This window comes from Diplodia corticola, assembly GCF_001883845.1.
Source record: "Diplodia corticola strain CBS 112549 chromosome Unknown scaffold32, whole genome shotgun sequence".
NCBI lineage: Eukaryota > Fungi > Ascomycota > Dothideomycetes > Botryosphaeriales > Botryosphaeriaceae > Diplodia > Diplodia corticola.
In genome coordinates this window covers 222233-236635 of record NW_017971511.1, presented here as the reverse complement: position 1 = coordinate 236635, position 14403 = coordinate 222233, and the positions used below count along the sequence as shown (strand labels likewise).

General features: G+C 56.3%; 4 protein-coding genes across 4 annotated transcripts; 1 reads left to right on the top strand and 3 right to left on the bottom strand.

The window, feature by feature from the left end:
- Positions 1 to 230: 230 nt before the first annotated feature.
- On the top strand, positions 231 to 819 carry BKCO1_3200067 (bilirubin oxidase; the record flags this gene model as incomplete). Its single annotated transcript, XM_020274459.1, has 2 exons — positions 231 to 373; positions 429 to 819. The coding sequence occupies 2 exons, from the start codon at positions 231 to 233 to the stop codon at positions 817 to 819; spliced, it is 534 nt and encodes a 177-aa protein (XP_020129515.1).
- Positions 820 to 1666: 847 nt separating this feature from the next.
- Positions 1667 to 2248, bottom strand: BKCO1_3200066 (uncharacterized protein; the record flags this gene model as incomplete). Its single annotated transcript, XM_020274458.1, has 2 exons — positions 1667 to 1768; positions 1847 to 2248. The coding sequence occupies 2 exons, from the start codon at positions 2246 to 2248 to the stop codon at positions 1667 to 1669; spliced, it is 504 nt and encodes a 167-aa protein (XP_020129514.1).
- A 5595-nt stretch (positions 2249 to 7843) lies between these two features.
- BKCO1_3200065 (transcriptional activator protein acu-15) lies at positions 7844 to 10603 on the bottom strand (the record flags this gene model as incomplete). The annotated part of the gene is made up of 5 exons (XM_020274457.1): positions 7844 to 8965; positions 9018 to 9375; positions 9425 to 9705; positions 9756 to 10072; positions 10120 to 10603. 5 exons carry the CDS (start codon positions 10601 to 10603, stop codon positions 7844 to 7846), a joined length of 2562 nt encoding a protein of 853 aa, XP_020129513.1.
- Positions 10604 to 12874: 2271 nt separating this feature from the next.
- Positions 12875 to 14096, bottom strand: BKCO1_3200064 (set domain-containing protein; the record flags this gene model as incomplete). Its single annotated transcript, XM_020274456.1, has 3 exons — positions 12875 to 13541; positions 13595 to 14011; positions 14059 to 14096. The coding sequence occupies 3 exons, from the start codon at positions 14094 to 14096 to the stop codon at positions 12875 to 12877; spliced, it is 1122 nt and encodes a 373-aa protein (XP_020129512.1).
- Positions 14097 to 14403: the final 307 nt, after the last annotated feature.

Here is a 14403-nt window from a genome sequence, read left to right as displayed (position 1 = left end):
CGCCCGTGGAGCGCTCCGGCGCTGCTTCAGCTTTGAGAGAGGGAGTTGAATATAAATCTAGACGCTCGTCCCACTCCCAGTCGAAGCATCCGAGCACTCAACCATCCTCAAGCAATCGCAAGAAGTCATCACTTTCAAGCTTCTCAGCCTCGAGTCACTCATCTGGTCTTCTTCACTGAAGGATCACTTGCTTCCTCAAACCTTCTCAAATCCTCTCGCCTTCAGTCGCCATGCTCTTCGGTTCCGTTCATCTGGGTGTCGGCGCCCTTCTCGTTGCCGGCACTTTCGCTGGTGATGACAAGTGGCTCAGCCCCGTCTATCAGAATCTATATTCAGTCCCACTCCCTACACCCCCGATCAAGCAGAAGAAAGCGTACGTCATGACCGGCCTTTTGATTGTCTTCTGAGCCGAGTGCTGACTTGCCCAGAACCTTCACCAACCCCAAGACGGGTGGCGCCATCGACTACTACGAGGTCACCATCAGCCCGCTTCAGCAGCAAGTCTACCCCGGCCTTGGGAAAGCGAACCTGGTCGGCTACGATGGAATCTCGCCTGGCCCCACCTTCAAGATTGACAGGGGAACCGAGACTGTCGTCCGCTTCATCAACCGGAGCGGTGGGCTTGCAAACAGTGTCCATCTGCACGGCTCTCCCTCTTATGCACCATTCGACGGCTGGGCAGAGGATACCACCGATCCAGGCTCCTACAAAGATTACTATTGGCCCAACATGCAGCGAGCCAGGACTTTGTGGTACCACGACCATGCGGTTTTCCATACGGCCGAAAATGCATACTTTGGCAATGGTAGAGGGGGGTGATATGGCAAGCTCTACTTCGATTTTCTGAGCGTGATTGTCGGCGAATATAGCCTTATATTGTCTGACACACCCCCTTACCGGTGGCACGGCGGAGTGGTATCGGTAGATATTCGTGCTAAATTCTGACATTGTTGATTCTATCTATCGGGCGCCACTCGCTGATGGAGGCGGCTGATAGCATGGTTCGAACTGTGAACTCTTTGATTTGTTAGGCTGTTTTGCCCCGTGTCCTTGTTGGACTAGTGGTGCCTCTGATGAAGCGAAGATGACTTTAAATGCAACGGGCCACATGGCGAGAACCGGGCTCATAACTATCGCATTTGTTTTCAGTGCTGGCTAAAGGCCTTATATTGTCTGACAAAAACCAATTCAAGCCATGTTCCCTAATTCGCCTTTCATGACTGGCTCGTAGTATCGAGCTACGACCAGCTTTTACTCCAGAGTTGCTTTTCTCCTCGCTCTCATTCCAGACTGTTTTGAGAGATATTACCTTCCATCTCGTGTGGTAGCGTTTATGCTCCCTGTATGTGTGAAATACAAGCAAGCTCCCGGACGTACATGTGGCTTTCGCCTAACGGCACGGGAATCTACGACAGAGCAGACTTTTAAAAAGTTGAAGTAGTCTTTTGTAGGACACTCTGTCCCATGAATAATGTCTAGCAGTACTGATTTCCCACCGTACGCCAAAACTCCCTGCTGCAGCAAACAAATCCCGGAAACCAACTGCCCTGTGAACAACAGCAGCACCCCCCCACACGTGTTATCCCGGTCCAATTCTCGGCCTACGAAAAAACTCGTCAGCTTCTCCATCCGGCCCCTCCCCATCATCGGGTGAATGCAGCATCACTTACATGTCATGGTGCTCACTCAGCGTGCTGAGGTACTTGTTCAGCTCCTCGACGCGCTCCTTGTGCGTCTTGACGCCTTCGCGCTTCAACCGCTCGTCCAACTGTTGTGCACCGCGAAAGACCCACGTCAGCTCCAAAAGAAAAAAAAAAAAAAAACAAGAACCGCGGCATGCACTCACCCTCTTCCGCCTCCTCTCCTCGTACTTCCTCTCCGCCTCCGTCTTGTGCCTATGCGCCGCCACCGCCCTGCCCAGCCGCCGCTCCCGCTCCCCCTCCTCCTCCTCGCCATCGCCACCAGACCCCTTCCTTCCCTTCTCGCCGTCCCCGCCCTCACCACCGGCCTTGTCCTCATCCTCGTCAGCGAGGGCGCGCTGCAGTGCCGATCGCTGCTTTTCGTCGTCGTCGTCTTTCGCTGCTGCTGCTGTAGAGGCTGTCGGTGTCGGTGTCGGTTCAGTGGATGATGATGACGTCTTCGGCTTCTTTTTCTTCTTCTTCTTCTTGTCGATGCCGCTGCCGGCGGCGGGCCCGCCTTTGAGCTTGAGCGCGCCGCCCGTGACGGCGGTGTACTCGGAGCCCGGCATAGCTGGGAGGATGGAGTTGTGTGGTTGTGGTGTTGGCGCGGCGCAGAGCACGACGCGTTGGGTCGGAGGTCGTCGCGAAGGAAGGGACGATGACGCGCGCCGGTGGGTGGTCCGTGTGCGTGTGCGTGGAGAAAGTGGTTGCCGCTGAGGTGGGGTCGTCGTCGTCGTCTTTTTTTTTTTTTTTTTTGATGCGGGCGGTAGGGCTTTTTTGCTTCTCTTTCTCTGACGTCGCTGGCGGGAGGTGAGAGCCACGTTGAAGATGGTTCTCGTTGGGTTGTTTTGTTGATGGAGGTGGGTTGGGGATGCTGTGGGTTGCCAAAGGTATTTCGCTGCCGTTCGGATGTATGACGTCAATTGCATCCGGCTGTTATAGTGTCACTTTCAGATTTACATCTTCGTCCTGAGATTCGATTCAGATGGCCAGTAGCGTGCGGCTGTCACATCTGCCAAGAGCTAGAGCCGCATATACAGCAGGCTATAGACGAACTTAGCCTTCCATGACCTGCGAAGGATGCTACACTTTCAAAACAGGCTGTCGAAAACATCAGGATAGATGTAGATTCATACAGCAATCTATAGACGTTTGCTTCAAGATGCTCTTATTAGGAAAATCTTATGGCGGAAAATATTTGGCGAAGTAAAGTTCTTTGGTGGCCCGCTGTGTATGCGCTGTCAGCCCCAAGCCTAAACCACACCTACTGTGACAATACATGCCGAAGGAAAGTGAGAAAGCGAGCGTGGACAGCCGGCTGAAAGCCGAAGCATGTTTATACGCACTCTTCAGCACAAAGATATCGTTCATGTCGTTGAGACCTTCGAATGCGCCGGTCACTTAAACTTCCTGATGATCCCAGAAGGCTATCACAGCTATCAAGGATTCTTCGTCAATTCATAATCGGGGACGAACGACCCAGACATAGTCCATCCCTTGAGATCCTCAAAGGATGGGTCTCCTGTCTCACAAGGACCGCTGCCCGCCTCCACAGCGAGGATATCGAGCACGGAGACCTTCAGCCATGCAACGCAGTGATCACGGACAACATCCGGATATTCCTTGTGGGTCTCGTGCAACAGCACGTCGAGTGATGTAGGTTCAAACGAGCGTTTTCTTCATGAGGAGGCGGAGCAGATATCCGGACGTAAATGGCAGTGCTGAAAGTATACAAGTGCATCTAGACATAGAATCCTGCTACCTATGTGAGATAGATGCAGGTGGGGTCAGTTTCGTTTTGTGGAGACCTGTCTCTGCGAAGGGCGAGACGTTGAGACCACTCGCAGTCAAGTGGAAGAGAAGAAGCAGGTAAGTGGGCTAATGTCGCGCCTTGGTCAACCCTGCTGTACAACCTCGAGGCCGTGCGGTGTTGGGACGTCGACGTGCCCGTCTAGCCACGGGAGATGGTCAAGCTGGATGCCTGCGCGGATGGCGTCACAGACAATGCCGTCATCTAGGACATCTTGCAGCCACTGTACGGGTAGTGAGGAAGGGAGGGGCACCTCGCTCCCTGACTGAGCTGGCGTGATAACAGGGTAGTCTGTACTCGGTCAGCCCACATGTGGAGTCTGCTTGTGGTCCCGGCGGCTGGAAGCTTCTGGGAGTCAAAGCGAGCAATGATGTGTAGCGTACTCACGGAATGACGCAGGTACATACATAGCTCCAGCAGCGTTTTGAGCAGACACATGTGAGAAGAATCAGGAACTATCTCGGACCTACGACACGGTTGCAGATCTTACGTCCTTGCTCGTGGAGAACAATGGCATAATTCGGTCAGGCAATGCGGTACAGTCACAATCACTTCGTCCTCATCCGTGACAGCCGTTACCTTTGGTATTGAAACCGAATGGTCAGTAACCAGTCATGCTGCCATAGTCAGCAGAGCTACCGCAAGCCATGGCAGATCGATATCGAACAAATCTCCCGGGGCGAGGCGGGTGAGGCATTGCACAGTTGCGCCATCGCCGCATCCCTTAGTCATGCATTCGTGCTGTGACCCTTTGGCCTCGGGCAGGCCCACCGTTTGTTCAAGCAAGGTACATGGTCCACACCGCAAAAGAGAGAAAAGCAGTTAGTACAGTGGCTAGGTGGGCGGGCGGGCCTCCGCAAAGCGCGCTGGCGCGGCTGGCCTGACATCCCCCACGGGGAAATTCGGTGTGGGAGAGCAGAGCAAAGGATCAGGGCAGATGGTTATTGGTGAAGCTGGACCGACAAGCCAATCGCAAAGGTTCCCGGAATGGTGGAGGTGCACGACGTAGGATCTGTGCCCCGTATGTACCCGACGACACCTCCGCATCCGCATCGGGGGCGTTCGGAGCCGCTCGCACATCATTGCTCCAAGGAGACGAGAAGATGGGGGAGGGCGACGATACAACGATATGGGGGAGTCATGTATCGGCCAGCCAGCTCTGTGCGATGACAAAGCGGGCGGAACGGGAAGCATCGAAGGGCAACGAAAGCGGCGGGCTGGTAAGGTAGATGGCTAGCGGCGCGCGGCGAGACGAGACGAGACGAGACGCGACGCGACGCGACGATCGCAGCTGGAAGAAGGCAGCAGCAACCAAGCTCCCCGCCGCCACCACCACAACCACTCAACGGGCGACTCTCCGTTATTTCTTGTTTCACAATTACGCGCAAGGCAGACCAATCCCGGCCCGCGCGTAGAATTAAATTCCACCCAGCCATCACCCATGGCCGGCCAAGGCAGCCCACTCGAATCAGACCCGCCGATCTCCGCAATCCTGCTCAGGAACGCCACGGGCATCCATGGCGCGGGGCACGAGGGTGTGAGGGAAAGAAGGGATTCGGGCCCGTGTCGCGTGGCGCTGCGCCTCTGGTGCCAATGCTCGCACCACGAGGCCCAGGCAGGCCGGCGGCAGCACAAGGGCTCTTCCCGTGCGTGCCGCGCCTCCCAAACACCGGTTTGCTCACTCGGGGTTGGCGGCGAAGGACGGCGCGCGACGTAGCGTCCGCAGCTGCATCGTCGGCGGTCCTCGCAACCAAGCCTCCTCTGACTACTGCCCTTGCTCGCGTGGCTGCACGCTCCACATTTGCGGCTCCGCACGTTGGACCCAAACCCGGGGCGTGCGCTGCGGCTAATGGGGAGGATCGCTATCGTTTTGCTCAGCTAAACCTACTGGCTGCTGCTAAGCTAGCTTAGCTATTGCGTATTCTTTCTACCTTCCTTCTATTTTCACGCACACACGCACTCAACACACCGCTTTCGCGGCTCTACGCGTGAGCCCCCCCTCCCGCCCCCGCGGTCCAGCGCGAGATGGGCCATGATGATGATGAGCACTGTCGCCCAATCGAATCCTTGGAAACCGGCGCATTGCCCATCTGCCTACCAGTCTCGGGGGCGAGGCGCATAAAGAATAGGAGAAAGTAGATGGCAGCAGCAGCAGCAACAGAAGCGAGCGAGTCGTGTCTAGGCCCCCCTCTACTCTCACATCAGCCCTCTTATCCTCTCTCGAGGCGCGCGCCAAGTCAGAAAGGAAGGGGTTGGTGCGCACCGGGTACCCGGAAGGCGAGACCGCATCGTGCATTGCATGCATGCAGCAGCAGCAGCAGCAGCAGCACGAAACGGCCAACCCTGCAGCCGGTCGCTAGGTAGCTAGCTATCCCTCACTCACCAGTAATAGACGAGTCGCTGTGGTCTTGTGCGCACTTTCCCCATCGTTCCCCCACGAGACCGCAATGGTTTCCTTTCGCTCGCGTCCTCCCCAACGATTGACGCAGCGGAACCGCACAAAAAAAAGGAGCTCGTGAGCGGGACGACAGGCCCTCGTGCGAGGTCGGTGATCGTGCATCTCCGTCCGCCGCCCAGCCCAACAACGCGCGTGCGGCTGTATGTATGTACGTACATCGAGCAGCAGCAGCAGCTATAGCTCTGTCAGCAGTAAAACAAACCCGTCGAACAATGATTGCGTGAAATGTTCCCCTCCCAATAATGACACTCCGACGCTCATGGCTGCTGCTGTCCAGCCAACGTCGGGGGGCCGATTCGAACAGGCCCCAGCCCCAAGCCCCTCCCCCCCGGGCGCCGAACCCTTGCGGCTGTCAGCTACCTACCTACCCCGAGTCAAGCAAGCACTTCCTACGCCTCACGCACGCCCGCAGCAGCCTACCGGTATGCAATCCCTGCCCCATCACTCGCGCGAGACGGGATGCCCCCGGTCAAAACGAGAAAAAGACACACACACACACAAGCCCATCCTTCCTCCTCCTCCCCCTCCACCATCCAGACCCCACGCCGCGCTAGCTACTATCTCTGCCACAAGATGTGCCACGTGTCATGCGCCGCCTTCCTTCCCACACCGTCCCTGCTTTTCCGGGGATGGAAGGATTTCCTGGGGGACGGATGAGGAGGAGTAGGAGGAGGCGAGGAGGAGAAAGTGGTGGTGGTGGCGGAGGCGGAGAGAGAGAGAGAGAGAGAGGGTCCGGGTGGGGGAGGGGTCGATTCGTCCCGGAAAGACCCCTCCTCCCTCCCCCACCTCCTCCTCCACCCACCAGCCAACCAATAATGCAACTCAACCAGATAGATACTTGGAGGTTGAATGCTGTAGATTGTAGCCGAACGCTTGGAGATTGCTCCGGCCAGCATGCACCAGCCAAGGGAGGGTTCTTTTTTTTATAACCCCCGAGCTCATTGTGAGGAGAGCGGAAACAACAATGTGACAGAAAAAAAATTGCTGTTGTTGATGAGATGGATGGGCGGTGGTGCGATAGCCACGTGCCTCGCCGCCCGTCATCCTGCGGTCTTCTTCTTCGCCGCCGCCGTCGTCGTCGCAGGAAGAGCCAATGGTGCGATGAGGGGTGCTGGCCATAGATGCCCTATACCAATCAACATCGCGCATGTCATATTTTTAAACGCTTGATATGCGAGGCCAGGAGTTTGCGGTAAAACCTGCAGCCTTAGGCTGCAGCTAGGAACATGCGCGGGGAAAAGAAGAGATGCCAACTGCGGGGTAGCGAGAAAAAAAACTGCCAGGTCTCACGCTTCGCAGACGTTCGATCGTGGTGTGGTGTTTTAAGGACAAGGGCTGAGAATACTATCGAGGTGACAGGCTGGGAAACTTTCCAATCGACGCCAAGTTGCTTGTCAGCCCCTCTCCAAAAGCTGAAGATCTCGATGCTGTGGGTTGTGATATCATTTACACATCACCTGTGCTGGAAGAAACTGTGTAGCTTGAAGATCGTAGAAGTTTTCATGTAGCAACTGCTGTAGAATATTGTATGTACTTCGCCAAAAACTTGCTGATGAAGAAATGCTTCCTGTAGACGCCGCGGCAGGTATCAAGAGTATAGGGAATTAAATGACCAAAAGATCAAAACGTAAAAGGAGCCGCCAAAGGAAACGTGAACCGCTGTGAAAACAGATGGTGGCAGGCATGTCCAGAAACAAAAAAAAAACGCTTCAGAGTTTTCTTTCCCAAAGACCCCAGTCGTCCCAAAAACCAAGTTGCATGCATAAGCGATGCGTGGAAATCATATCCCATCCGAACCAAAACACCCTGGCCGTTCCGATCCCAACGTTTCCTGACCGAGTGTCCAACTGCAACACCGAGAATTTCCCGTCGCTGAACTCCGTCAATTCGTTTTCATCACAGTCCAAAGGTCCCATCGAGAGCGATGCCATTGGCCGACGGACTTAGATCGGGAATCACAAGGCCCCTATACGAGTCGGAGCTTGCGGATCCGAAGTCACAGTCAAAGTCGTTGCTGCCGCTCGTGAGGCTCTCGTCGGAAAAGCTTAGTACGCTTTGCGGTGGCTGCTGGTCGGGCGGTCCCACCGTCCACACGCTCGGCGACCACGCCAGGTTCGCGTCCGAAGTCGCCGACAGGGGAGGCACGTCGCCGAGCGCATCCACGGGTGCGCCGCCGTAGATGCTGTCGTAGATGTTGGTCTGGCCGTTGTCGATCCCGCTGAGGAGTCGCTCCCAGTCACCAGGCGAATGCGTTTCCGATTTTAGGTGTGCCGCCATCGAGTAAGTGTTCGACTGTGATTCGGTACCGAATGAGAGATAGTCAAGGTTAAGAGTGGAGCCGCCGGCGCTTGGACGCCGAATTTTGATTGACGGAGTACCGCCGAGCGAGGCACGGTGGGACAGGGGTGACATGGTGGGTTCCGAGCGGGCGTGGGATGGTTCAGAGTGGATCGAGCTGATGCTGACGCCGCTCTGGTTGCTGTGTTCGGTGGAAAGGTTGGGAAGCGTGGCTCGTCGGATGTCATTCGAGATCTCCTGCTGTCTGTTGGGGGAGAAGCGCGAGGCGATGGCCTTGAGGTGCTTCTGCGTCGAGCGGAGAACATCTTGGGGAGCCTGCATGTTGTTGGGAGCGGGGGATGGCTTCGACGGGCGCTGTTCAGCATTGGAGCTGACCGTCGACTTCGCCACTTTGCGGAATACGGCGGATCCGGGAGACTGAGAACGTTCGAGGAAGTTAACGATGGCGGCCATGAGCTTCTGGTTCTCCTTGATGAGTCTGCTGTCCTGGTCAAGGTCGAGGCTCTGGAACATGAGACCGAAGCCCGAGGTCACGAGCATGTCATGCTTGTTCAAGCAAAGGGCGAAACACATGCTTCTCTCCTCCAAAAGCTGCAGGATTTGAACGGTAGCCTTCGAGGCGCCAGCCACAGCAAGCGTAGCCGCGGATGCTCGTCCTCCAATGTTGGCGCAAACCGCAGGGCGCCAGATCAGAGACCTGATGTACTGGTATGCAAGAGACTGAAAAAGGTTAGTTGGTTTTGAACTTGGGTAGATACTTGTATGGACATACCAGAATGGGCGAGCGGCTGCTGATGATATGAGTGCTGGGCTTGTCCTGCACGAATTGAAGCTTCAAGTGAGGGGCCAAGCTGTTGTTCCACTCATCCAAATCATCCGACTGAGCAGCCATCTTGCGAAGGGAGATCTCATGGGATGTGGCAGAGGGGTAGCTCTCACAGAGAACCGTGCCAAGAATGCGCGCGGCGCGGAACAGAGCAAGGGCGCTGGACAGCTTGGTGGACTCTCCGGGGAGAGAAGGGAGGAAGCCTTTCTCCGTGATGTACTCATCATCGGCATCCACAGGGAACTCGCAGTGAATGTCCTCCTCGCGCAATTGCTTGGGCTGGCCAAGTTGAGCGGCAGTAAAGCTATGGCTGTCAGTAGCAGGTCTTAATGGGCGGTTCGTAGGAGACATACCAGTCAAGAGTGTACTGCGTCCAGAAAACCTTCTTCCTTGTCTCGCCGGTAAGAACGCCAAGTGTGAAACGCTTTTGCGACTGATGGAGACCTAAACGGTGCGACAGGCTAATGGCGATGCCCTTGTACTTCAACAGACGGTTGTAGTCCGCCTTCTGAAGGCAAAAGATCTGTGCGAGGACAAGGCATTGCAGGGTAACGAGGGAAGTGTCATCAATGAACGAGTTCAAAGCAGCGTGCCATTGTAGCTCGACCGATTCCACGAGCGCCTTGTCGGGGCACTAGTAACACGTGAGCAATTTGTCTTGAACGATTTTGTAGCGCAACTTACGTTGTTTGCAAGAGCGGCGATGCCAAAAACAAGGTTGAGCTGCGCAAGAGCCTTCATGTCTGAAAGGGGCTCCGAGCTGTTGACAAATTCATCGTACAAGGTGAGGAAAGCCGGTCGGTGTAGCACTGGGAAGAGAGGCGCCCATTCTTGGAAGAAGATGTTGATTAATTGATCGGACACAAGGCGCGGAGGTGCTTTGAAAGAGACATTAGACGTGTCCCTGGTCTGTTGGGGTTTTGAGTCGGTCTCGAGGAATGCCTCAGGGCGGACTTGAGGGAGTGAGCGGCCGGTCTCCTGGACGCGGCGATAGAAGGCATCTGCTCCTGTTAGTGGCGCCGACTGTTGACTCATACCAAACACATACCGATCAGTGTCCTGCCGCTCGACGTGCCAACGAAGTAGGAGTCTGAGCCGCCGTCCTCCAGGAGTATGGGCGATTGCTGGATTTTGAAAAGGTCGTCCTTGTCGGGCGCGTCTTCTCTCGGAGAGACCGGGGTGGGAGACGGCGAAGGTCTCCGGCCGATGGAGCCAGGGGAGTTGGAGTGCATGCGCGACAGCATGTCGATCTTCTCGTCCTTCTCGTCCAGCAGTTCCTTCAGCTCGCGGATCTCGGACTCGAGCAAGCGCACGCGCTCTTCGAGCGACTCGGTGTAGCCACGCGGAAAAGCGCGGCGGCTCAGCTTGTCGCTGGTCTTGCACTCGAAGCCGACGTTGGTGCATTGGGAGCAGGAAGGCCGGATGCCGTCGCAGCGTATCTTCTTGCTGCGGCAGCGGTCGCACGCCTGGGCGATGCGGGTCTGCGAGTTGGACCCGACCTTGATGACCTTCATTGGGAGGATACCAGGCATGATGGGCAGAGGGCGGCGCAAGGGGCCGACTCTCAATATATGGCGCTGGCGAGGTGCTTAGTCTCTCGTGGTGACAGGCGCTGGACAGATGGCAGGAAGTCGAGTCAGGGTCGCAGGAGTGCGCTATGGTGCGGAGGGATCGGATCGCAGTGGGTTGCAGGCGCTGGGTCCGCTACTGGCTGGCGCGTGTCGAATAAGTAGGAGAGCGGAGGGGGCGACGGTTCGAGAGGGCTGAGAGGGCTGAGAGTTGGATCGGGAGTTGGGGGGGTAAAGTGCGGGAGCGACGGGGGAGACGAGTTTGGCGTGTCGGTCTCTTTTCGAAGCCGCTAGCGGGTCTGGGGTTGGGAGGCGCGGATTCGAGTTGGGATGGCCGTGCTGAAATGCGGGGATTGTGCAGCCAGTGCGGACCCGGCGCTGGGCGGCAGACACGCGCCCGGCGCCCAGCGTGTGGCTGCGGTCGAAGAAAATGAAACGGGACCGCCCCTACCCTGGCCCGCGCAGCTGATCGCCCAGGACCGCCCAAACTGCCCGCGCTCAAGCTTCTGCGCAGCCGGCCCGACACCAGCACTCACTCCTGCCGGCGTCACGATCGCCGCCGGATGTGCAATACACGCTTCCTCATTCACCGCATCCCTTGCTCGCGCGCCCAGCTCTGACCAGCTCTGACCAGCGCTGACGTCTGCTCTGAGCACCGCCCTCCCCACATCGCGCCGGCACGCCTGGACACCTTGACACTCGACGCGCCCGCCATTGGAAACACGCGCGCGCCGCTGGTGCTGGCGCCGCCTCTGCACGATGCCTCGGTGGGACCAAGCACGGCCAGTCCCTTTTGCTAAAGGCCCGTCATTCGCCGCGCACGCCCCCTACCCACCGTCGCGGCGCCCTCGCACTTCACCGGAATCTGGCTCGAGGCACTGTGTACCTCGCAGCTCAAGCCAGAGGGTCCCACAGCGGTGGGAGACGTGTCTCTGGGATACCCCAGATGTATGCCCAAATGCGGCAGCTGAGCGTGCATATCGCCTCCGTGCGAACGCAGATGCCGACTTCCAACGTCCTTTCTAAACAGAGTGCCCGGCCAATCCCGAGAAAAGAGCGCTACCGGTGCGCTATCGTCGTAGGGCTCGCTGGCGCGGGCACCCAGTTCCTGCCATGTGTTGATTGCCATTCCCGTAGCATGGCATCGAGCCCGGCCCCGCGCGTTCCTGCGTGGCAACGCCAAAGGGCCTGGTTATTATCTCGGTATCGCCCTGTGAAATCCGCCACATCTTCTAGAATCAATGGAAATGACCTGACGGTTCGCGCGCAGCTTAGCGGTACGAGCCAAATCCTGTGTGGATGGGCCACTTACTGTGCCCAGCTAGCTCCTCTTCATCGTTACTTACATAAACTTGTTATGATAACTACGCCTAGAGCCGTATCGCCGTGCCGTTTTGGGTGCTTCGTCCTGGCCATGCAATTCGAACGCACCAAGTCGACCACCGTCTGCAGGGCGAGCATTAGCAGGATCTGTACTAGGAAGTATCACTCATGTCCCTGGAGTCATAGCCATCGACGATGAAGACCTACCCCCACCAACCACCTGACTCGATGCTGGTGGTGCGCCAAGGAGGCGTTGGCCAGGTCTTGAGGAAACGTCATCTTGTCGAGGGTTGCTAGCCTGCGGGAAGCCTACGTTGCCAATCCAACCCTGACCTCCACCTTCCGCAGCTACTGTACCCCGCATATCGTTAGTAGACGAGTCAAGGGGAGCTAGCTCTGATATCTGCCGCTTTCTTGGATTCATCGACTTACGCGGCTTGCTTAGAACCGGTTCACTATTGGAAATTGGGGGAAAACATACTGATCGTATTGTACTCCATCACCCTCACTTCCTCTAACTTTGACTTCGCTCTGTCACCGAGTCATGCGATTTTCAAGAGCTTGTATCCCTTCAATAAATTTCACAGTTGTGATTTCACTTTCCAAAAAGAAAACCCCGCCGTTGACGAACAAGCAACAGAGTGTTTGGCCAACTGTTCGATCGATGTGGCAACAGAGCACTACGCGTCACCCGATTTTGGTTCCGTTGAACTACAAATCAGCTAGTGGCATCGTGTGGAACGCGCCGATCTCTCTCTGAGCGACCAATTCTGTCGAAACTCAGCCCATACGCGTAGATCCTGCTTCGTTCGGGAACCAGTGCGTAAGATCATGCCGGGGATCGCGATAGCTCTTCCCCCCACCATTCCCCGCATTTATTTTTTCTTTTCGATGCGCCTCGACTACGCCTCATCAAGTGAAGTCCTCCTCAGGCTCTTGCTGTGCCATGGCTTGCAGGTACTGCTGCACAGTCTCCGTCTCGACGAGTTTTTCCTTTTCCTCCTCGAGATCGCCATAAGCCCTCTCTAGTAGATCTCTCTCTAGGTCTCTCAATCGGGTAGTCAGTGACCACACACGTTCCCGCATGCCAATACCTTCCCCTCTCACAGCCGATTTCACCTCATCGTCAGTCCCATACAGCGACCGCAGCTGCACCTCAACCCTGTCCTGGACGAGAGAGACGGCTCGAAGCCTGAAGACATCCCATAACTGGTGTGTCTTGAGTGCTTCTACCACTTTGTCGGGCTCTTCGAGCACCGATCCGTTCCAGTAAACGCGGAGTTCACGCGCGCCATCTGTGGTTTGCGCAACCTCAAACTCCAGTCCATCCTCCTCGTTTACCACTACAAGCCAAACAAAGTCACTCTGCCAGCCTGTTGACCCTGCGGGTGCTTCGGCATCATCGGAATCAAATAGACGAACTCCCGGCGCCGATTTGTTCACGTGCAACTTTGCGCGTTTGAGAGGATCGTCGTTGGGGATTTCCAGGTCCAGGAAGAGTTCTTGGGCTGATGTCATGCTGTCTTCAATGAAACCATAAGAGAATAGCATCTCACATGCGCCTTTTTTATCCCCGTACCTAGACAAACGTTAGCGTCGCTGTGAGAACCAAGCTATCCGGTAACCACTGACGTGATGGTGATTTCGTCGCCCTTCTTGAGCTCTTTGCCATCACGCAGCAACAGCGCGGCATTTCCATCCGAGTCCGTCTCGTAAAGCGCGACTGTAGCATCGCCGCTCGCGTGGTTGGCCATGTCCACGCAAGGAACCATGCAGTCGCCAATGCCGGGGAACTCCAAAGCGCGAGAACGGTACATGGCGTCCACTTGGAGCCAATCGTCAAAAGACAGGAGGCCATCCTCTTCGTCCCACAACTCTTCGGCGCACCACTTGATGTGCTCAGTTGCGGATCGCAGCTGCTCGAACTCTTTATTGAGGCTTTTGATCTTGGCTTCGATTGCCGGTTTGAGCGAGGTGCCGGTGAGCAGGTCACGTTCAGCTTCTGACCAAAATGTGGGCAGAAGCTCCTCGGGTAGGAACTTGATGTATCTGGATGGGTTAGCTCGCGCACGCCTTTACATTGAACGCCACATTACTCTTTCAGTGGATTATGCACTCCAATCTTGGTACTCATGTTTGGGCAGCTTGAGATTGCTTGCATGAGTAGAAATACTAAGATTGCAATCCTAGGGCTCTGCGAGTATATCAGCCGCAGTCCAGTCTCGAGAATGTGCTAAATATATCTCGGATCAAACAGGCAGTGAGCTCGCATTGTATGGAATTCCAGACGGGACCCGTTAGCAAGCCGACACGCGAGCAGCCGACACATGGTCGTGCGCCGGTTGGACCCTTGTGCAACAAGAGAATACGGGGTTGGTAGCAACGGGTTGCGCAATGGGCGGGTCAACCAGTGACCGGTCGGGGGGAATCTGGGGACACTC